We start from the raw sequence: 24,792 nt of genomic DNA on the forward strand, positions 1-24,792 counted from the left end.
TGAATGATATATTATTATTTTCAGATTTATTATAATAAATAATTATTCAATGCTAAATAAAGGTAGAGAAACTATTTATATTTAGTGACTTTGCTGCTGCAATCGTAAAAAAAACTATAATATAACAACTCGCATTGAGCCATGTAGATAATATATATATATTCCACCGTTTTTAATAGAATGGTAAATAAAGTAATCATAGAGAACGGTTGACAAATTATTAATCTTTATTGCACGTACGGCAACACGTCTTTAAAAGAAATCACATAATGCTATAAAGAATAAGTAGAAAAAAATAATAATGAACCGACGGAGAATCATTCGCTTAAAAACTAAACGGTTATATAATAAAAGAAAAAACAACAACCGACCGACTACATTTATTTAGGTTACATACAAACTCTCATATATATACCTAAACAACAGTTCACTTTTGTTATTCATAGTTACATCATTATTCTTCACAATTCACTACTATGCCTAATATATTTTTTTTATTAAACATTTACCTACTGTGATAGTCTCTCGACGTGTGCGATAAAAATATCTGATTTCCTACATTTTCCTTAAATAGTTAATTAATTATGACTAATGACAAATAAGTGTTTAAACTTAACATCGACATACGAGTGTCATCGCTCACCGCTACTCTGGCACACAAGTAATAATGATAATTTAATTTTACACTTATCGAATGATTAAAATTAACTTTCGCTATGGGGTCGCCTTATAACAAAATACTTTAAAATTACATAAAACCGACCCCATAACAGATCATAGAAAGGAAATAACTCAATATTTTCAGGAAGACATTAAGGTTTAAACGATAAAATAAAAAAAAGGACGAAGAAAGTCTCTTTATAAACCCAAGAATACATCACAAGAATAAATACTAGTATTTGAATTACGTTTTATTAATAATAATTGAAAATTACAATACCTACATACATGTACTTAAATGAGTGGGATAAAAATTAGATCTTAAAATTAAATTGTATTTAAATGACGTGTTAAAAATGGTATGCCTTTATTATGGTAATGTATTCTTAGAGTTAGAGTTCGCCATATTTTCTTATTTTAATAAAATGAACGTAAGATAATAATATAACACTTTGTAACCTATCACATTTTATGAAGATATTTTTATTTCATACAAGGGGTTATTATTTAAATAACGACTGAGCTATGAAGATTGTAATAATTTTGAATAATCATTTTTTTTTAAAATACAACACATTAAATCTACAATATACATAACTATCAACACTCCTAGAGCATAATATTATGTAAAAATATTTGATACTTTTAATATCTTAAAAAAATACACAGAATATTTCATTTAGTATTTAAGCTTTTTTTTGAACATTCTGCAATTCAAGATACTCTTTTTTTTTCTCGCCGAATCATCGAACTTCGCTTCATTGAATACTTTAATAACGCAAAAATGCCAAATCGATCGATGACAGAATTCGTTTTTCAGTATCAAATTGATTTCCGAACGAGTAAGGTTATATACTTCACAACCTTGGGTAAGATTTTTCTTCTTCGATCCTAACGATGAAACGATAACACGCAGTTCATAAAAATAAAACAAAAAAGACATACAAATGGACATGTCGATTAACATTTTGGGAGATCCATTTTTAACTATCAATTAATGTCATTAAAACTGTCAACGCATACTGGGATGCATGAAAAGGGGTCCGAGTTTCTATATTAGATATATATAAATCAATAATTTATTACAATAGTTCCAAAATAGTGCTATAAATTTATTCATCCAAAATTGAAAGCTCAATAAAACCTCTTCTCTGCAAAAGTGTAGCAAAATAAGACAATTTTTTTGTTAAATACTACAAACACAATGTAATAGATAATAGTGGTAACACTTATTTAGATGTGGGACATGGTGAATATGGAGATGGTTATGTTTTGCTAACTGCCTGACGAAGACGACGATGTCGGAATATGGGGGCCGCTGATACCGCTGTTGCCTGATGACACAGCCGGGGAATTCACACCTGACCAAAAAAAAAAACACAATAGTAAGTAAGTATCACAACTGATACCATATTTTGAGTGTCTTGATGATTGTCAATTGGGTTCCGTGAGATTTCGCAAAAGCTATGTTCAGATAACTCAATGAATCTGAAAATGTGTATCCAGTCAGTGTTAACATCTCCGAGTATTAGGTTTATAATGAATTTAGATAAAATCTATGACTGCCGACTTGCTGGTAGGATTGCCTACTGTTTTACATTTCTATTTTGTAATTTTCTCCTCTGAATCTTGTATACGTCCGGTAGGTGTTCCCGAAGATTTTACAAAATGTTTCAAGGGTTTTGCTGAACAAGAAAGGTTTGGAATTACATAATTTTAGTACGTAAAACACGAGGAAAAAATACAAACACAAGGTGTTATAAACACAGTCCATAGCATAAAGCTCGGATTATACTAGAAGGAATCTTATGAAATTAGTATTGTGTACAGATGCTGCCAGAAGTCAGAAATTGCTGCAAAAAGGTCATGGATAGGTAAATCCCGGGAATACAAAATTGATGGCAAGTGGATTGCCTTCTAGGTGAGGATGTAACAAGGTTTAAGTCTTGAGTATGGAGTATGGAAATATGTTACATATTTTCAATAGTTACATCTGTATCATAATATGCATTAACATTAAAGTTTGTCAGGTAAACGAAATAAACATTTAATATTAGTTGGATTTATGGCCTGATTGTCATAAAGTAATAAATCCGGCTTCGAAGACTCGGTCCATGAGGACTGGCTTTAACTTTTTTATCTTATTAATCTGTTCTGTGGGTAAATCATACTGCAGTGGCACCATGTGTACGGTAAAAGCGACTTGCAATTGCATCGGTATTGCTTGCTAGCATTGACAGGCATTGTAGCAAATTATACCAATATGGACACCTGCGAATCGCCTATGGTGCCACTGTGAAATGATTTACGCATTACGTATGCAGTAATTAATAAAACAATAATATCCAACTGCGGAATTGACTGAATGAATCTAAATGGCATGTTTTGACAAATGTGATGTTTGCTCATCAGTACATCAATGCGAAATGACTTGAAACTAATCTAAAAATTAGCCTTTTTTTCAAGGTTCATTTTCATAATATATTTACGCATCCGTTTAGTAGAGAAGGTTTTCAGCAACATCTTTGGTTCATAGTGAAGTTACATGGGAATCTGACCGGACAACAATTTAGATGCAAAACAGATAATAATAAGGTTGGAATACAAAATAGGCTCGTAGTATAATATTTTAACATACCTGTGGGCGTGCTGTGTTCAGATTGCGGTGTAGCGTTGGTCGGCGCGTTAAGTTTCTGCCTCACCTCACGAATTTTCAGCTGCAGGGATGTCTTATTGGGAAAAATGTTTATATGGGTCGCCTGTAAACAAACATAGATAATGTGATCAGACAAAATTAATAAACCATAACATGCCCTTCTTTAGCATAGAATCGTAAATGCAAAGATTATACTCGAACAGGTTTGACTTGTGCGCAAAGGTGTTTTCATTGCCAGAATAATGTCTTCATGGATAGTGACATTCCATTGTGCTACAAATAAGGTTATACATGTAATAGATTTTGCTAAAAACCTCAAATGGAGACAGGCAGGACTACATAATTCGAAGAAACAATCGCTGGACAAATCTAGTGGTACCCGAAAGGTATAAAACATTTGAAAGGCAGACCTATACGGTCACCGGATCGAAAAAATAGTCATGGCTTATAGAAGTAAATGGCAACACATCGCATAGTACCGAGAGGAACGGAAACAGTTTGGAAAATCCTTTATCCAGGCTGATGATGATTTTAATTTTTAAATACAGCGGTAACATGGAATTTTGTTTGGCAATTTGAGTAGAATTGGACAGTGAGTGTACCTGGAATTGAGAAGTGGCCTGCGAGGAGGGAAACATGCCGTGTTCTTGGAAAAGGCGGATAACCAGCTGGCGGCGCTGCTCCAGGATGCGGCGATGGCCTGCTTCGCCACGCCCTGCTGTCCCCGAAGGCGTCCGCGGAGAGAGGCCGCTCATATCCTCTTGATCACCTGAATAGACATACATTACGTTAGTTTAATACAATAATAATTAACCCGGCGCCCGCTTCTGTCACGAGTGTAGTACGCGAAATTTCGCAAAACTACGGGGCTACAGCGCTTCTGTCGCCAATGTTGTACGCAAAAATGCGCCGGTCGATTATGTAGAATATACATGACGCATGATTTTGAAATCTCTACCATAATTTGCCTTATTTCATTACCAACGGTGACATATATGTAATATTGTCAAATAAATTGTGTTACAATACTAAAACTAAGATGTTTGACATGCCTTCGACAGACCGTCAATCTACGCTCATTTAATTTTGGTTTGAAACATCGTGCCACTTTACTGCGTTTGCGCAGTATGCGTAATATCATTGTTGTGAGAGGACTGTGCAAGGAATCGCTCTTGTCGTTTTTCCGTACAAAATATTACGTATTTTACGCGATCTATTGTATTGTGTGAATTTTATTATAATATTTTGTCTGTGTTATTGTTTATGTGTTTTTAACTATACCATTCATGTGTATTAAACTGTTATAAAGTGTTTTGACTATATTTTTTTGGACTATTTTACCTTTGTTATCGTGTGAGTGTTTGGTTGAGAACTTTTTCAAACTTCAATATGGCTGGTTTAAGTGAGGAATTGGACTCCGATTACGAAATGTCTGAAGAAGAATTGGAACCATCTGACCTCAGTGATGTAGATATATCAGAAGAGCCAATTGAACACTTGAGAACATGGACATCTGGACCCCATGTTCCGATCGTATATGAGTTTGATGATTTTCAATCCGGCATAGCAAACAGCGATTTGACTGAGACTTCGCCTGAGTGTCTTTTTTTTGAACATTTTTTAAACCGTGATATAATGTTGAAGGTAGTCCAACAAACAAACATTTTTTTCCACTACCAGTATAACACTCAAGAACTTGGACCAAAATCACGTTCTCATAATTGGATCGATACAACTGGATCAGAATTATATGCATTTTTTGCGGTGTCAATGCTCATGACACGAAACAAACATTTGTCACTAGAAGAACACTGGAGTACGGATTGTTTTTTAAGTGCACCCATTTTCGGTCAGACGATGCCTAGAGACCGATATGAGTTATTGCTCCAAATGCTCCATTTTTCCGATCCAACAAGTGTTACCTCAGATAGACTAAATAAAATTAGGTTACTTTTAGAGCATACACGCAAAATTTTCAAAGACACGATGATTCCGCATCAAAATCTCTGTATCGATGAGAGCATTATTGTTTTTAAAGGGAGACTTATTTTTAAACAATTCATTCCATCGAAGCGTCATCGTTTCGGTATCAAAATGTTCGTGCTGTGTGACGTTATGACGGGTTATATTTTAGATTTTATTATTTATTGTGGTGACGGGACAGACATAGTGGATAGCCAAAACTTTGGAATTTCCGGAGCTGTTGTGACAACGCTGCTGACCGAGTATCTGGGCAAAGGGCATTCGTTGTGGTGCGATAACTGGTACACCGGTCCACAGTTATTCAAACACCTCCATGAAAATAAAACCAATGCTTGTGGGACTGTACGTAAGAATCGCAAAGAAATGCCATGCTTCAAAAAGCTGAAAAAGGGGGAGACAGAGGTAAAGTCAAACAGCCCATTGTTGGCTCTCAAATGGTGTGACAGAAGAGATGTCCACATGCTTACAACCATGCACGATGACTCCTTCGGTCCAACCGGTAAAACTAATTTTAGAACCGGAGAACCCATTATGAAGCCAAAGTGCATCTTAGAGTATAATAAAAATATGGGGACTGTCGACAAGTGCATGAGGAAATCTGTGAAATGGTACAAAAAAGTAGCATTTCACATGATTGACCTCTATTTATTAAATGCGTTCTATATGTATAAATCTGTTACTGGTAGTAAAAAAACTTTAGGAGAATTTCAGTTAGTCGTGATAAAACAATTAGTAGCTAAGTACGCTGTGAAAATCACGAAAACTCCACAACCCAGACCATCGACTAGTGAAAATCCATTGAGGTTGTTGCCTAGAACTTTAACAGATCATTTGCCGCAACACATTCCGCCCACGGCAAATAATAAAAAGCCCAGAAGACGCTGTCATGTGTGCGGAAATTCAAAAATTAATAAAAAAAAAACATCTCTATCTAGATATATGTGTTGTATTTGCAATGTGGCTTTATGTCTCAGTCCGTGTTATAAAATCTACCACTCTTCAAAACAATTTTAAATGTGTAAAGTAAAAATAAATATGTAACTCAGTAATAATATTTAATAGCTGTTTAAGTGTCTGCCTAAAAGTTTGTTTAGTCTAAAATTATTGTGCTATTTTTACGACCCTACTCAGGGAAAAAACATTATGTGTGATTTTATTACCATTTGTGAAGTGTTTCTATACTCGCGTCAAGCACGAGCGTGACGAATAACAAAATGCAAGCCTTGCAGTGCTCCATATACATAAAACAAAATGGCGGAAATCTTATAAATGGTGAGTCTTTGTATAGAATTAATTTCTTCGGATATTTTTGACATTATGACTGATTTATTACGGTTTTTTAATGTTGTAAAATAATCTGAACATGTCTAGGCGCCTAAAGAGCCATAAAACTCATTTTTTATTGCCATTTTTATTATGAAACACAGAAGTTAAATTAAACAAAAACCGTCACCGCGGAGAGTGAATTCGTCATACTACAATAGGCCGCGAGTGCCAGGTTAATTGTAGAATTAATCATTTAAAAAAGCAAGTATGTAGGTAACTTAACTAACACGTCGTCATTCTATCTTTTAAACCCAGTAGATAGATAAAAAGACAGGAGACAATAAAAACCTAATATTCGTTAATAAATTGGAGTTTCGAAATTTAAACAATGAAAACAAAAAACACACTCAAAATAATAATAATTTAGGAGGATTCTGTGGATAGCTTTTTGACATTATAATTAGACATATGAAGGGTGCAAGCAGGTGCAAGAACCTCACACAGAGGTAGATAATAATATGTTCAATAATAATGTAATTTTTTACCAGAAAGGAATTTATAAGATAGCTGACGATATTGTACTTGTTTATCCCATTGCTACTGACATCCCGATAAATAAGTGTGTTAATTTAATTCAGAAGTGCTGGGGTCATATATCGGTGTATGGGAGATTTTGGATCAGTAGATATAACAATTAGAATAAAATTTAATATATTCGGTTTATAAATAGTGAGAATACCCCTTAGTTAAATAAGACAGCATATCATACAGGGTGAAACTGAAGGAATTGTATCTCAGTAAGAATAAACTTACTTCTGAAAGTATCGACGTTGAAGTCAGGTCCAAAGAAAGCGATTCCGTTGAGCTTGTTGGTGGCAGACTTGGGTGTGGGAGTAGGATGGGGATGGGGGGTGTGTGAATGTGAGAGAGAAAGGGAATGCGTCAGAGGGGTGTGGATGGAGAGGGGGGTGGTGTTGACACTGCTAGACTCCCCGGGCTGCAGCTCACAGTTTGACGTTGGAGTGGAGTCATCCTCATTCATGGCTGCAACAATATTTACAGAAATTGCATTAGAAAATATATTGCCAGACTTTCATGATTATTTGTAATTTTTGGGATGTCAACGTGTGTTCTTCTTTCTCCTTTTTTGTTGCAGACGTTGTTGTTTATACACTACGAACGCGAATACGTCAAAGAAATGTGTGCATTAAAAAATGATATGTTTAGGTGACAATGAATATTGGTCAGAGTATCAAAATATCAAAAAAAGGGAAATGGAGGTTACCGACTTTGAAACTAACAGCCTTGCATATGCTTTAGACTGCAGAGTAAAACATCTTAGCAGCAATATGCGGAACTAAAAATCGCTTCGGTATCTATCTATATTCGAAGTCATTTTAATGCAGATCGCAATCGAAGAGGCACAGGCCGTTAAGCTCAAGCAGCAGCAGACTAGCCACATATATATATATATAAGTAAAACATAATTTCTAGGCAGTATATACCCATATACACACCCAAACCAGGCAGAATAGATGAAAGACTTTTATGCTTTAACACAAACAGTGCGGAATACGCGCCAGGCGCGTAAATTACTGTAGTAATTAAATTTTCTCAATGAAAGGGTATTTATGGCTATTAGTAAAACCATAATTCATCCAATACTATGTTATTTTATGTTACATAATGTAGAAAAAAATGAATTGGCAAAGTCACCATTATTAAGCCGGCCGTGCTGCTTTTTCTTCAAATAGACCTGAGGGCTGCTGGGAATGGCGATGGCACTCGGACTGCAAGACTCCGGTTTGAATTGTGGAAGGGTGCTGAACTTCTTTTCAAAGTTAACCGTCTCCAAAATTCTGAAAGTATAATGAAATTTCAAATATTTCTAACTGCAGAATTACATACTTAGTCGAAATAAATCATAACGTTCAATTATGGATTATATGGATTTTGCAGAGACCAGCCAGTCTGAATTTGACCTCTGCATTGCAAGTTTCTAATACACAGCATAATACATCAGCATTCAGCGTTGATTATTTTAACGAAGCAGAGAAGCTAAGAATAATTTTAACAGAATGAATTCAAAGGGTCATACTTATCCCGTCCATCCTCGACGGTTTTCTTGAAGAGGCTCTTTTTAGTGCAGGGGCTGATCAAGATGGCAGAGTGGACGTCCACGCAGGACTTGGGAGACATCATAGCGTTCATGAGACTGCCTGCGCTGCTGGCCATCACGGGGGACTTGACGGTCTGCATAGCGTTGGAGGCCGCCTGGCTCAGCGACTGCGCCGACAGAGGCGATTGAACCGTACCGCAGCTCGAGTTGCTCAGCGTGGAAGAGATCGGGGTAGTGTTGTCAGCATTCGATGTGACGGCTGCAATCCAACAGATCAATATAAATGTCAAATGAAATGGAATGCAGAAATAATAATAACACTGTATTTAAACATTAAATAATAGTTAATGTTATTCAAATTTCAAATTATTTGTTTTGATAATTGATCCATACTTGCTACCTGACAGTTTTAAAAAACTTGAAATATGAAATAAACATAAATGTAGCAGTCGAGTGTCATTAAAATTTGTGTAGATAATAATACATGGTATAGGAACACCTTAGAAACATACCTATATATTAGAAAATATTTGTTGTAAAAATAGTGATTGGGTATGACATGGGTGATTTAATTGGTAAAGCACATTGGTCAGAATCTGAGTCTGAGGTGTTCCAAATATACATTCTTACATCTACTAACATATCATTTGAATAAAAAGAAAGTTTAATTAACCATGTAGTAAATAGTTTGTACTTATATCTTTATTTTAACAGCCATGCCATACCCACCAGAAAAAAAATACAGCATACTACTGCAGTAGATTTTTGAACCTTTCTATGGTTGCTACCGAGTTGCGAAATACAAAAGTTGATTTTTAAAATACATCATCTTTTTTTGTTTATTTCTTTGAAAAGATGTCATTCTGCGGAAAGCTCCTGTGAATGCGAATACCATGATGTGAAATTGTGAAACAATCAACAAAAGTAATCTTTACATGTGAAATACATACATACATTCTCCAAATTTACTCAGTATGATAATAATAATCGACCGATTAAATGAGTTATCACTCACTTTCCTTTTGCCTTCATAAGCAGCGGAAGGATTGAGTATAATTTCAGCGAATATTATGTACTGACTCGTATCAGTTATTTCAACAGCGCGGTTACGGTATGATGAAATGTGCACTTACCCATGCTGAGTCGTCTCTGCAACGGCGCCCGGCCTAGCTGAGCTGGGGTGGGGGCCAAGGGGAATGGTTGCAGTGGAGTGATGTGAACATAGCCGGTCGAAGTGTTGGGAGGCGCGGGTTGTTCCCGATTGGCCGGCCGCTGCAGGCTGGTGGGCGGAGCGGATAGGGGTGGACCGCGCCCGGCAGTGGGCGAAATGGGAACCATCTCTTGCTTTATTTTGTCGGTGGTAGCGCGTGGCGACAGTAGAGACAGCTGCCTGTTCAGGATGTGCGTCTGCAATGTTCCCGTTAACCGGGACGGCTCCGTATCCCTGTTCAAATTAATTTATGTAAAATACTTGACAAAACTTAATATGTGAGCAAAACAAATGTTGTATTTGTAGCTGTCAGTATATTATTGATCAAATATCTATTTTTAATGTATTAAATTATTCGACCGCAATAATAAATTCCCAGTGACTCATATGCCGGTAAACAACTTATTACCTGAATCAGCAGATTGATTGGTGATATTAATTACGGTATTGCAATGGAAAATTAGTCTAATATCCATTCCCATAGTATCATATTATATTATGACAGTAATAATAAATAAAATTCACAGCTAGTCGTATTTAAGCCGCTGACTCGTTCAATATAATTATATACTAGAATATAATGTTTAGGTATTACTTTCGACTGTATAAATTACGAATAATGATTTATCAAAATGTCATTCGAATATACGTTTCCAGTCTGTTACCATCGCAGTCTCTATATCGCTTCGCCCAACATCTGATTTACCGAGATGCGGACCTCGGATCCGTACCTATCATAAGTTTAGTATTGTAACATAACTGCTGTAACATACTATTGTACCGACCGTTACGCCTAATAAAACTCGCTCCTGCATACATCTTCGACTTCTTCATCATCATCCTCAACACTATAACCTACGACACATCGATGACTCCCAAAGTGATAACACACACACACATCGAACACTACATATTATATAATTTTTATGTGTGGTGATGATACCAGTGGTGAGGGGTGGAGGTAGGCTGTTAAGATTTGACATACATAGTGCACACTAAACTTTGTCCGTGATACTTATTTGTTTTCATTGACCTAATAATTCAACTTGCAGGTGTTGCTGGTTAGTTTTTAAAATCCAATTAAACCCCGCCTAACCAAACCATAATAGTTTAGGAGGTATGATATGGGCAAACTGACAAAAATAGTGCACACTTTTTCAGTCATACTTATTTGAATTAAGAATACATAAACATTACAGGTGGTGTTTATTCATCAAGTCCTGCATTTCCCAAACTATAATTAATAAAAATATTCTTCTATCTATAAAATATCTAAAATTATGACAATGTATGGTTTAATGACATAATTATAGATAAATGAATATTTTTTGACTATTATCTATTATGCCTTGGACTAGACAAGGTTCAATTGATTTTTAAAAACTAACAATACACATTGTAGCCTTAGTTCAATAAAAACAAATACGTTTGATTGATAAAGTTTAGGATGCACCATTTATGTTGGATATTAACAGCCTACCTCCACCCTTCACCACTGGATGATATCATGTGAAAGATAAATTTCATAAAAATAAAATCTATATCGCAGCGCTTGGGAATCCGAATACATTCTCACTCATTCACTCGGATGTACACAGCATCGCCCACCACCCGCTGCATCAACGTTATCACGTAAGAGGTAGAAATAGGATTGCCCGTTCAGCTATATATAAGACTGTTTGATCTGCAGTTATTCAATTCAATTCAATTTCAATTTATTTATTTTTACATATTGTGGACATTACAAATTATAAGTTTAAGACGTTCACAACATGACATAAAAAAAGAGATAGATAGTATGTTATTAAACAGTAGAAATATGTACATACAAAAATATTAATTATATAGGTACATGGAAATACACCGGATGAGTTAAGCAGACCCTATTTTAAAAATTTATAAAATAACGTCCACCTATACTCATCCTCACGTAGGTGGAATATATCAACACCCGAAGCAATTTCGTTGAACATAGTTATCGCCCTCCCAATTGGCATTACCAGTGGCAGGTTGGTTCTGCACCTTGGGAGAATAAACAACTGATGTTCTCTATTTCTAAGATAGTTATCAGGGACACACAGGTCAACACTGCCCAGAATGGCAGAGTTCTCGTTTATACCTCGTATAAGTTGAAAAAAATACGTAGCTAAATAAAGATTTCTTCTAAATTGCAAACTGCAGTATGTAAGCATGCCTAAGAGAAAGTCAGTTGAATAAAGCCACGGATAGTATCCGTACAACCTCAAATAAAGGAGTCTCAAGAATTTCTTCTGAACCCTCTCCACCATAAGGCCATACTTCAACTGATGCGGTGCCCAAACAATAGACCCACTCTTAAGTCTGCTTCGAACTAAAGAATTAAATAAAAATTTTAATACCGTAACATCCGAAAAGACCCGGGAAGTACGCATGACGAAGCCCAACATTTTAAGCGCCTTATTACAAATGGTAACTATATGGCTAATAAATGTCAGTTTACTCTCAAACGTAATGCCAAGATCCCTTACAGATGATATTCGTGACAGAACTATGCCATGCATCGAGTATTGAAAAAACAACACTTTTGAGGCTCTGGTAAACGACAAAAGATTGCATTTATCAATATTGAATTCTAGTTTGTTACGCCTGCCCCAATCTAATATATTATCTATATCAAGTTGGAGCTGACAACAATCGTCCAAGGTGACAACTTCCAAAAAGAGTTTCAAGTCATCAGCGAACAACAAAAACATAGCATTTTTTATTACCAATGCTATGTCATTTATAAAAATCGTGAACAGCAACGGCCCTAAGTTTGAGCCCTGAGGGACACCAGAAAATTATCATTGGGTTCAACTCAGTCTAGTATCTAGCTCACCCAGTTTAGTACGTTTGAAAATAGATATTATGCCGTGTTCAGTCTCCCTATCAGAGTCAAATGAGCTGGTTGATTAAACTGTATACATAATCAGACACACCACAGCAATTATACTATACTTGCGTTGTATTAATTGACAATGTAAACTTTCATAAATCCTACAAACTTCGATCACAATCCACGACCTCAATATAAATCAGGGACATACGAATAAACCCACCCCACATCCCCTATAAATCGTAAGTCACGTAAGGTTTCATCTGAACTCTATTACAAGCTTTTTCAAAAATATACAAAACAAACTTACGTTGTAGATTTCCCGATTTGATTTGATTGAGAGACTATCACAGATTGTCCTCCGCTCGTTTGTATACGGTTACCTCCAGTATCTAAAGAAAATATGGATAAAGAGGAATGATTACAATAATATTGATGTAATGGAATCTAACGCAAAAAAAAATCAGGCAGAAGATTGGATGGAGTTAGAGGAGGCCTTTATCCAGCAGTGGATCGACCTCGGCTGATGATGATGATTTATTAAGCAACCCAGTGACAGGGTTCATTATTGACACCATTTTTATATACATTTTTTTTTCTTTTTCGACCATGTCCGATTCTAATAGGATCATATGGGCCTCCACAGAGTAGAGGTTTGTATTAACAGATTTTTGTTTTTACGAGAAATGGATGTCAGCCACTTGCTCAACCTATTAGGTCCATACCCTGACCCACACACATATTGAAAAACAATATGTGTACTTGCCAGACCCAGGATTCGAACCTGGGACCCACGGCATGATAGTCCAACGCTTATGCCGCGCGGCCACCGTGGGCGTACTTACTTAGATGAGTACCTTTTCATAATATCGTAAAATTTAAAAAAAATCAGGCTTACTTTACTATAAAATTTAATTACTCGTGACAACTACTCTCCAACAAGATCTTCTTAGCTACGTGTTAAAACTGTGAACTAACAAGCTCCTCCCATTTTTAATCGCACCGATTGAAGCGCCTTCCGGTTAGCTATGAGTTGTCCACGTGTTAAAACTGTGAACTAACAAGCTCATCCTACTTTTAACCGCACTAGCCACTTCCGGTTATTGCCTAGATCTTCTTGTCGGACAGTAATACCTCAAATTGCTAGGCATATAATTTAAAACTATTGGGAATAACACAATCATTATATTTGTTTTTCATTCTTCATCGTCGGCACCACAACTGTTGCAAGCTCTCTCCACCGCCTTAGCCTAGAGGATGCTTTGTCTCGCTCTACACAGATCAACCATCACAGCTTTCCCACCTTCCTTTTTCCTTCTGGTCTGTTGTCCGTTGAAGAGGTGACTCTTTGGTAGTTGGAAGTCGCCCCATTTTCACGTGAGAGACGAAAGAAGGATCACCATACAACGCGTACAGTTTGCGGTTGTACCTACCTTGCCATGTGCTCACCTTTCAAAATCCCTTCTCAAAGATGTCTAGTTTCCTCTCATTTTTTATTGCCAGAATCTGACCCTTTAGTCAATACGGACCCAATGATGGTAATATAACAATAGAGTAAAATTAAAAAATAATGTAGTGTTAAAAAAGTTAGTAATGAGATATGGAGTCAACGTACAATAATTACTACCTGAAGTGACGGGCAGATAAAGACTCTGGAGTCGCACGTATTGCAAAGGTTGCGTGACGGGTTGACTGTCGGCTGCGCTGGAATTGATGTCACTCGAAGGGGCATTCTGCGGGGTCGCTCTCAACAACACGTTGCGATAGTGTGTCGGCTCCGACACAAACAAAGTCAAAGGGGCTGGAATAATACATTGGTTTATTAATCCTGCCAACAGTAAGTAAATGTTCTCTATGTTGAATCATTAAAGATGCATCTAATTGGATATAAATAAGTCAATTCAACTATCACATCGTCACCTCAATACTATAACTAGATAACTCTGATTTGGTCATTGTTGGAAAAATGAAATTTAAACTTTACTTGATTGACATAAATCTAGGATATACTTATTATTTAAAATAAAAATGGAAAATTGTGCTTGTCTAATTGGGAACAATCAAATAATGTTCAATTGTATGAAAAAATGTTGTAGATATATTATTTTATTTATTTAGTGCATTTATGGTTTTAAAGTTATCTAATATTTTCAAACATAAAATTAATACAGTTCCCACTAACTTCTGACTTATTTAGTTCTATCATTTTGTAGAGAAGGAAATGTAGAATCATAACATTCAATAGCTATAACAAAAACAGTGAAAATCATGTTATCTAGTTGTAGTATTGAGGTGACGAGATATTGAAATAAGATATGATCCACTAACGTAGTTCATTACTCTATGACAACATCTTCTTGGCTACGTGTTAAAACTGTGAACTAACATGCTCCTCCCATTTTTAACCACACCTCCATTATAAACTAACAAGCTCCTCCCATTTAGTCGACAACAGCGCCTTCCTTCACGTAGCCAAGAAGATGTTGTCGTACAGTAGTTCAATAATCGTACAACATAACTATGCCTGATACGAGGGTGGGTCAATAATTCCTTAGAAAAAAGCATTAAAACAGTTTTTATTTTTGTATTTTTTTTTATTTCTCAACATAATCTCCTTGGAGCTCAATACACTTGGTTAGACGTTTCTCAATTTTTTTTAAACTGTCAGAAAAATAAGTTTTCGGAAGGTCCTCAAAATAAGCATTTGTCCGATCGATGACTTCTTCATTTGAAAAAAAACGTTGTCCACTTAGCCATTTTTTTAAGTTTGGGAAAAGGAAAAAGTCACTGGGGGCTAAATCTGGCGAATACGGTGGGTGGTCGACCAATTCGAACTTCAATTCTTCAATTTTAGCCATTGATCGTAAACATGTGTGAACACGGGCATTGTCCTGATGAAAGAGGATTTTTTTCCTGTTTAAATGAGGCCGTTTTTCTTCAATTTTGTTTTTTAGCTGGTCCAATAAAGATGCATAATAATCCCCTGTTATTGTTTTTCCCTTTCCAAATAGTCAACGAAAATAATTCCACGTGCATCCCAAAATACAGTAGCCATAACCTTACCAGCTGATTTTACGGTTTTCGCCTTCTTTGGACATGGTTCGCCTTTCGCAATCCACTGCTTTGACTGTTCTTTCGTCTCGGGAGTATAGTGGTGTATCCATGTTTCATCTACAGTCACAAAGCGACGAAAAAATTCATCCGGATTGCGTTGCATGAGCGACAACAGGGCTTTAGAGGCCACCACCCTATTGCGTTTATTGTCGACTGTGAGCAAACGCGGCACCCATCTTGCAGAAATTTTTTTCATGCCCAATTTGTCATGTAAAATAGAAATGACGCTACCTTTTGAGATCCCTGTAACCTCAATTATCTCACTCAACTTTAATCTTCGGTCACTTAACACCATATCGTGGATTTTATTGATCATTTCTGGTGTAGTCACCTCTACAGGACGTCCTGAGCGTGGTTCATCCTTTGTTGATGTACGACCACGTTTAAATTCATTTAACCAGTTATAAATAGTTGCAAGTGAAGGAGCAGATATGCCGTGAACTAAATCCAACTCATTTTTTATTTCCTTTGCTGTTAACCCTTTTATATTAAAATGTTTAATAACAGCTCTAAACTCAATTTTCTCCATTTTTGTAAACAAGCAAATTTTTTTTTTAAATGTACGAGAAACACACAACAACCCGACCAATCTGATTGAAACTTCGCAGCATACTGAATCGGTAGTGCCGCTGCATGAAAACAAACCGCTTACAGTACTAGTCGCGCCACCTGTCGGCTTTTCTAAGGACTTATTGACCCACCCTCGTACATATACTAGTGGATGCTAAATCAACATCACTTTAAACATGTTACATAACTGTCAATAATTCTTGGAAAATATTGTATAAATTTTGACTTTCTGATACCGTTCAAAGTGGGTATTCTGCTGAATTTGATAATGAGATGGCAAAAAGGTTGTGGGTAATGATGGCAAATATGTAACTGATTAGGAAATAATAATAAAAAAAGTTGTTAAGTGAGTTTTTAAAGTTGAAGTACTTAATTAGCTTTGAAACTTATGGGTATTAAAAGTAGATTTAGGTGATACCCAAATGAATTTTCTGACCCCTGAACTAGAGGGATCTCATTAAATGTTGGTAATAAGGAGACCTAGGTCTGAGACTGCGTATGGTACGTTGTTATGTTCTTTCAATTCTTTTCTATGGTATGGAAGTATGGATGCTAAACCAAGAGATGTCACGGAGACTTGAAGCTTTCGAGATGTTGCTGTATAGACGCATCCTTAAAATTTCTTGGACTGACAAGGGGGCAAGTGTTGAAGTTCTCAATCGAATGGGGAAGGACCGAGAAGTTCTACGTAGTATCAAAACCAGGAAACTACAGTACCTCGGCCACATTATGAGAGGACAAAAGTACAGCATTCCAGCATTCCCCAACTCGTCATTCAAGGAAAGATCAATGGTAAGCGTAGTAGAGGACGACGCCGCATTTCGTGGCTTAAGAACCTCCGTGATTGGTACGAGTGCAGCTCCACTGAACTGTTCCGGGTAGCAGACGACAAATCCAAGATCGCCTTGATGGTGGCCGACCTCCGCTGGTTGATGGCACAATAAGAAAGAAATAAGGAGATCGACTTACCCGTATTGTTGCCAGTAGAAGTCCTGACAGGCTTGACAAGGGTCACCATGGGAGTCTTGAGAACGGATCCGGCGATGTTCTGACCGGTGACGGCTGTGCCCAGGCCGATAGTCTGCGGAGTGAACTTGATGTGGGCGGCCGACCCCTTGAGGGGGTTGAGAGAATTGAGTGTGGCCGTGGACCACTGCCGCCCGTTCTCCGTCACGATGCTCACAATGTTGGCGACGGAGGCGGCCGGGGAGGCAGCAGGAGACGCACTCTGCTGGGTCTGGGGCATAGACTTGAAGGCGCCGCCTGTCGGGTGGAAGGCCGACACCCCCGAAGGGCTTGAGACCGTCAGACCGCCGCCCATCATACTGTCCGATGAGCCCACTCTGCGCATAACAAATTTGCCAATCATAACTACACGTAAACTATTTGTCGTGGAAATATTATTGAAATCAAACAGTTTGGACAATAACTAGACTAAAATTTTTGATATGGGGTTTTAAATGAACAAAATATCTCTCAGCACCAAGAAAATTGAATTTCACTACTTTATTACTTTTTCAAACTAAATGGCCACCACCTGAACTATTTCCTGCATGCGGTAATGCATGAACTACTTCTTCTCTTCAGCACTAAATTCCAGGGTGGGTAGTCCATAGGTAGGGTCCATAGTGTTCTTCGACCGATACAGGCTTTTTCATTCGATTTAAATCAAAATTTGAACTTTTTGCATCATAACCATCGCAGATGATTCCTCAATGTGTTTAATGTGAATGAGTTGGTAGCCGTAGATAAAATTTATATCCGTACTGTGTGTGCCAATTTCCTAAACCAACATATACCTATATATATATAATATGACACTGTTATTTGCAATTTTTTATGATTGTTCATATAAATATCCTAAGCGTGTTCTCGTAAAAAACTTCTTTTACATAACAAAGTAACATGTTTTTATCTCAGTGCAACACCCATAGCAAATAAATCTCAGCACAGCACACGCAATATGTTTGCAACAAATGAATCTGCGATGCAAAATAACACGCAGCTAATTTAATCACTAGCTTCACTACATTATACTCCATCTCAATATGTATAATACACTGAAGTATCGTGAACATACCTGGCTTTGATAGGTTTAGGCCTCCTGGTGTGATCGGTGGGCGCAGTGACGTACCCCGTTTGAGGATCCGCCTTGTCGTGTGATGGCTGCTGCGGCCCTCCACTGTCGTTGGCCGCACCGTGCGCTCCAGGGAGGTGTTGCTGGGAAGCGTGGTCGGCGCCGTGAGACGCAATGAGGTTAACGGACTCTGAGTGTTGACTCTCCGAATCGGAATCTGTCACTTTTTCGCCACACTTCAGATCCACTTCCACGGTGCCGAGGCCCACTTGGGAGTCTTCACATATTACCTGTGAATAAACCAAACACAATTATCATAAACACAAAAATTAAGACTACCGGTTGTTCCAATTTACCTGCTGCGATTGACAATATTTCAATACAATAACTACACATTTTTTAGATGCTAGTTGTCACTAAAGTGTCAGTTGCACAAATTGGTAATGCAGCGTAGCACAATTAAGGAGCCGGATAGAAGAGAAGCGCAAGTGTTAAACTACAGTTATGTGTTTTACACGGTAAAGAAAGAATTGAGGATTCTCATCATCTATAAAATAAATAGAATATAACAAACCATTTGCTCGTCGTCACTGAGCATGTCTTGTATGGTACTATGAGGAGACGGCATGTCCCCACAGTTGTTGATGGCGTTGTATGACGAAATGGTCAAAGGAATGTTATCGTTGGTACTCGTACTCGGAGTGTTTCCACTCTCCAGTGGAGTTCTGGGGCTCTGAAAACAAACCACTTTTAATTACATCGGCCAATTCATTCAACAAGTCATGTACACCCGTATCATAAAATTCGACAGATGACACCATTAACTGTAAAATTTCATGATAGAAATAAATAATAAAAGAAAAATAATACTAAATTAGCTTTTTACTCTTTCAAAGAGCTCAATCAAATCATTCTCAAAATCAGACTATACCGTACAGACTATAAGTGGCACCATAAAAATAATAACTACCATCTTCTATTAAGCAATTTTAGTTTTGTCTCCAATGGCTTAAGGCTATTACTTCAGTTGAGGCATGGTCTAAAAAGATCGTGGCTAGGCGATGAGCGGATTGTGCAAATGACGCATGCCGAACAAAATATAATTTGTCATAAAAATCCAACAAGCATCCATCTAATGTTATGTTTATTGTTATATTACTAATAATAATAGTATATTCATTGACATGTTTTCTGTTAAGTACGTACATAAAGTTTTTTAGTCATTTTTACACGATTTAAGAATATTTTCATCCGATGCCATGACAAAATAAATCGACGTGCAGACACCTCGACTGTGTCGGTCTCCGATTGGCGACTAGTGAGAAGTTTCGTCGCACCTACAGTTGAAAATTATTTGGCGTTTCACTGAAGTACGCTCTTAACATCGAAGGATTTGTCAAAAACGTAATAAAAAAGGAAATTACATCTTACAACAAATTAACCACGATGAAGAACGCGTTTATGTTTGAAATGGAAATGTGTTTTTGAAATAAATAAAATGCATTTTCAACTTCAAAATGGGTACTGATGATCCTATGAAAATTGTACAGAAATAGACAGCATTTCGTTTTATAGTCAAATTTCCAGGAATGTGTCTCGATCGTAAAATTAAGTATTAATGGATTATGACATTATGTACTAATTAAAATATTAACCTGTGGAGTTGAGTTGTTAGAGGGGTCCCGACCGCTTGATGACTTGCGTCTGTCTTTGTTGCACCACTTCCATTCGGGATGGGCTTTGAAATGTGCTTCTTTTACCTGAACAGAAAACAATACATTTTTATATTTAATTACTATATTATGCTTAATAACGTCATGAAATGCTGACATCAGATATTATATATCTACATAGCGAAGGTTATAATAACAGATTTTTAGTCATTTACCCAATCCGTTGGGGCATTGCTCTGGATCAAACACCCATTGAAAAAACCATTTTGTGTATCCATGGCATAAGTGACAGGCACTCTGCACTACTCCACTACAGGGTGTGAATACAATAATAAAGAGGGCTTAAATGAAGGTTCGCCACATAAAGATTGGATGATATTAAAACAAATTTGTTTACCTCGGTGGCCAGCTCGTGATATTTGAGTTTCTCATCTGGCTTGAGGGCATACCACCACTCTCCTAAAATCTTGCTGACGGTCCTGTTGTCCTGGTTGGGGTTCTGGCTGTGCACCATTGCGCGGTGCCGCTTCGAGAAGATCATGAATGCATTCATCGGGCGACGGATTCTTGGGTCTTTCTATTAATCCAAATGACAAAAAAACATTACACAACAAAGCTTAGATTATAAACAATCATAAATCTGTAATCTGCTGTCGCATAATTCCAGCTAGGGCTTCTAGCGTTCTAGCGTGACAGAGGCACTGTCAATTTTGCATGAATATAATTAATAATTAACAAACTATTACACATCCAAAGCAGCGGCGGCTCCTCTAATACCATGCAAGTGCTACGCACCGCCTGCATTTTTGAAGACATCGCTCAACTTTTCATTGCTATTCATATGTGTATCACTCACTTCGCGAAGTAGAACATGCAGCAGTATTATGAACAATACTCCGTTCATGGGCGCAAAGCGATTGCGATCCAAATAGATTTTCAGTTTGCACAGGATTACAATGAGGTCATTGTATACTTCTTAAACCGTGGTCCAATGTCCCTGTTGTAGCATTTGTGTAGCATTTTTTACACACTTTATGATCGGCGCACGAAATTAGGACTCCAGATACAAAAACGCCAGTTTCTGTTTTATAACAATGTTGACGAGTTAATTTTTAACATTTTTACATTTAAGATTTAATGTATCGCCAACATTTTACGAAAATACGAACCGCCGCATTTATTTCTAAACCACTCAAATACATTCAATATAATAATAAAAAAACACAACAGCACTACATGAGTAGTAGGTCGTAGCTGAATATAAAATAAGAACGATAATATAAGAGAAACATACTTTTAATGCCATATAAATACATCAGAAATAAGAAAGAGTTCGAATGAACGTTGATTTACAATATAAATATTACCCAGGTAATGTTAGTTCATTTTATAATTTCACATAAATTAATAATAATGTGAGATTTAAAAAATAAACATACTGCTTTGCACTTTTAATAAAAGTGAATTACCCAGACGTTTGGCTGACGCATTGTTCGGAGCGTAAAGCCATAAACGGTGACATTTATATTTTTTTATTGATATTAATAGGCCATCCATGGACTGAAACCGTATGCGGCTTAGAACCGGTGTGCCATACTAAGCTTATCTTTTCTGTTCATGGAAATATATTTTCACAAACTATATTATAAGCATCTGATCGTATCCGTTTATACCATACAGTCACACTTACAGATTTAGTGAAAATATATTTTCATGAACAAAATAATAAGTTTAGTATGATGACACACGGATCTAAACCGCATACGGTTTCATTCCATGGATTGCCTCTTAATCATTCTACGTGTCCAAAAACTTTTTTAAGAAATAGAATAAATAAAACAAAGACATATTTAATTTACCTTCTGAGAAGTTCGACGTTTCAGTCGTTTTACACTAGATAATATCTTAGCTTATGGCCTTCGATGATTAAGGTAATCATGAAGAGACGCTTTACGACCTCTACATGGCTAGGACACGTGTTCCTGATGCTGCCAAAGAGTGTGACACTTTGTACCTTTATGGCACAGCCTCAAGGGTTCCGTTGCCATGGCCGGCCCTCCCTCACCCTGCAGCGGTGCCACAAAAGCGACCTACATGCTGCAGGTCTGACATGGCGGGAGGCGCAAGAGTTGGCGATGGACCGAGGGAAGTGGCGCAAACTTGTGCTTGCCCTATGCTCCAATGCTGGGTCGTGACAGGGTGAAAAAAGAAGATCTTCTCTTTATAGAAGGTAAACCATTGCGCACTACCAGAAAATGCTATTTTGAAGACCACCGGCCGCCACTGATCCAGAGTATTGAATACTTGGTGCAATTTCTTACAGACTGTTGATCACACACAGCTACGAAGAATGAATAACAAAGACAATGGATATTTTTGTCTATTTGGTGAGACCTCTTCCTCATCCACTTCAACCTGACCAAATATCATGAGTTTTTTCAGATTGTCATTTTCCACGAGGACTCTTTTTTTACCACGCTCGATCCTAAGAAGATCATATGGCCCTCCACCGAGGAGGAGGTTGTAATAACAGATTTTTGTTTTTACATAAAATGGATGTTAGCCATTTGTTAGGTTCATATTCTGTGTCCAAACACACATTGATAAACAATATGTGAATTTACCAGGCAAGACATTAAAAAGATGGACTCTATGACCAAAAAATTACTGCGAAGGTAAGTCGAGGAGAGGAGTTTACTGAAGATTATGAGAGGTTTTATCAGCTTCTCTTTCATAATATGTTTAAAAACCGTTTAGTACAGAATATTTCTTTGGCGTCGTTGCAGTATGGTAAATATGAAATTATAGGATACCTTTCCGGTTGGACCGGCCAGGCCAGCATTGGACAAGGCCGATAAGGAGTGACTCCGCTTTTTATTGTTAGCCAAGTTTTGAGAGGCGAGACTGGCGGAGATTTCTGCGCTGGATAGCTGTTCCCCAAGCGTTGTGGGTGTCGCGAGCGGGCTCTGCAGCGGTTCGCATTCAAACACATCGTCATCGTCCTCTGTAAATACAGAACAGTGTCACAAAAGAAATATAAATCATACATTGAGGGAAAAGTTAGATTAAGATAACATTTAAATATAGTATATTATATCTTTTCTAAATATTCTATAGTGTAAGGCCGTGACACGAAACTGTAAATTTTAACGGCAGTGCTAGCTATTGTTCATACTTTGAATGCAATATGGTAAACTGTTTGTAGAAAATTATAATTGTTGCATATTGAAATTAATTGTAATAATTTGAACAAAATAGGCAATTGAAAATCTTCATTTATTGTGAACAGGTTATTATAATTAGCACTACCATCGTAATTCGCCATTCACTGATACTACCTGTATATTATAGTCGGCCTTGCATGTTAGTAGAATTTTAGTTCAATTCCATGGCATCTAATGAAATGATATTAGTTATTTATTTATTGATCTTAAAAATATAAATAAAAATGTATATATTATATATCTTGGAATAATTAAAAAAAATATAAAAATTACCGATGCAGTCTTCCTCCATCTTGATTTGGTAGGCGGAGGCGATGGTCGAGGCAGAGAGCGGGGGGTTAGGGGAGGGTGGACCGAGAGGAGGAGCGGAGGGAGGCGGAGAGAGCTGAGAGGAAGGAGGTGACACGACAGTCGAATGAGCAGTGCCCTCCAAAATAGGAAGTATACTCTGCCAAGGGAACACATTGCGCCCATTGTTCACTGAAAACATGTCATGATTAATATACCTTTGTAGTACTTACGAATATATAGTGGTCTTTATCAACTTTGAAGAGTTTAGGATAGATTTCACCCAGATAATGACAAAATGTATATCCAAAGAGAGAGAACCACTTAACAGTTAAAAGGATATTTCTATTACAACACTTGATGGCGATTTCTCATTATTCGTGTAGTTGAATTAGAGGATAATAATTATACTTTTATGTAACACAACAAGTCATGAGCCCCAATTACAGTAGTGAAACAATCACAGAAACACCCACGCTTGAAAAAATCATATACCGATGGTCTAATGTCTGATCTGACCAATATGACTTTGATGTAGGTACTAAAAACAACAAAAACACTGCCCATCAACTGCGGAATTCCCATATTTGTAGTTATTTTTTACAACAATGGTACAGCCATTTTAGTAATTTACCGTATCTGAACATTTTAAGAATAAACCTATAATAGCCCGTATCTTGCCTCTAAGCTGTCAAGCGTGTTGCATGACGTGTGTTGAATTCAGCTTGAAAATGTCACTTTTGAATTATTTAAAAGGTATAACAGTAAGTAATATAACAATTTTGGATGTTTATCTTTATTTATATGTCACATTTTATCGAATGTTAACATTATATTAGGCGTTATGTGCTTTGCTTCACCACTTTTTACGTTACGGGTTATTGGCATGCTATGTAGTTACAACATGACGTGTGAACTATTAACACAATGGCTATGGGCACTTTTAATTAATTTTGTAATTAATGTGGTATTTGCATTTGAAAATCGATTAGCAAAAACACAATTTTGTGCGGCCCACAAGCATTAAGTTCAGTCAGATACGGGATATTAAATATTTAGATTTTTTAGCATCCTGCACAATTTGTAAAAAGTCACTTA

The 24,792-nt window shown here is 36.9% G+C and overlaps 1 protein-coding gene across 6 annotated transcripts in view; it reads right to left on the reverse strand.

Annotated features, from left to right (window-relative positions):
- Positions 1-365: 365 nt before the first annotated feature.
- The window catches only part of cic (Putative transcription factor capicua), a 57,933-nt gene continuing 33,506 nt past the window's right edge, over positions 366-24,792 (reverse strand). For 3 of the 6 annotated variants that reach the window (XM_085956846.1, XM_085956845.1, XM_085956843.1), the window contains 16 exons: positions 23,680-23,886; positions 22,996-23,186; positions 20,580-20,759; positions 20,165-20,269; positions 19,084-19,242; positions 18,513-18,799; positions 17,402-17,775; positions 14,376-14,549; positions 13,059-13,140; positions 9,818-10,128; positions 8,664-8,943; positions 8,282-8,424; positions 7,379-7,609; positions 3,919-4,085; positions 3,299-3,419; positions 366-2,021 (listed from right to left, as the gene is read on the reverse strand). In XM_085956846.1, coding sequence (XP_085812972.1) covers positions 1,936-2,021; positions 3,299-3,419; positions 3,919-4,085; positions 7,379-7,609; positions 8,282-8,424; positions 8,664-8,943; positions 9,818-10,128; positions 13,059-13,140; positions 14,376-14,549; positions 17,402-17,775; positions 18,513-18,799; positions 19,084-19,242; positions 20,165-20,269; positions 20,580-20,759; positions 22,996-23,186; positions 23,680-23,886 — 3,098 coding nt within the window. In that variant the 3' untranslated portion in view covers positions 366-1,935. Of the gene's footprint in view, positions 2,022-3,298; positions 3,420-3,918; positions 4,086-7,378; positions 7,610-8,281; positions 8,425-8,663; positions 8,944-9,817; positions 10,129-13,058; positions 13,141-14,363; positions 14,550-17,401; positions 17,776-18,512; positions 18,800-19,083; positions 19,243-20,164; positions 20,270-20,579; positions 20,760-22,995; positions 23,187-23,679; positions 23,887-24,792 lie in introns of all 6 variants that reach the window. The other 3 variants (XM_085956842.1, XM_085956844.1, XM_085956841.1) reach the window with 1 other exon arrangement.

The sequence above is a fragment of the Rhyacophila brunnea genome, unplaced genomic scaffold, assembly GCF_057557595.1.
Source record: "Rhyacophila brunnea isolate RB1 unplaced genomic scaffold, BYU_Rbru_1.0 scaffold_6, whole genome shotgun sequence".
NCBI lineage: Eukaryota > Metazoa > Arthropoda > Insecta > Trichoptera > Rhyacophilidae > Rhyacophila > Rhyacophila brunnea.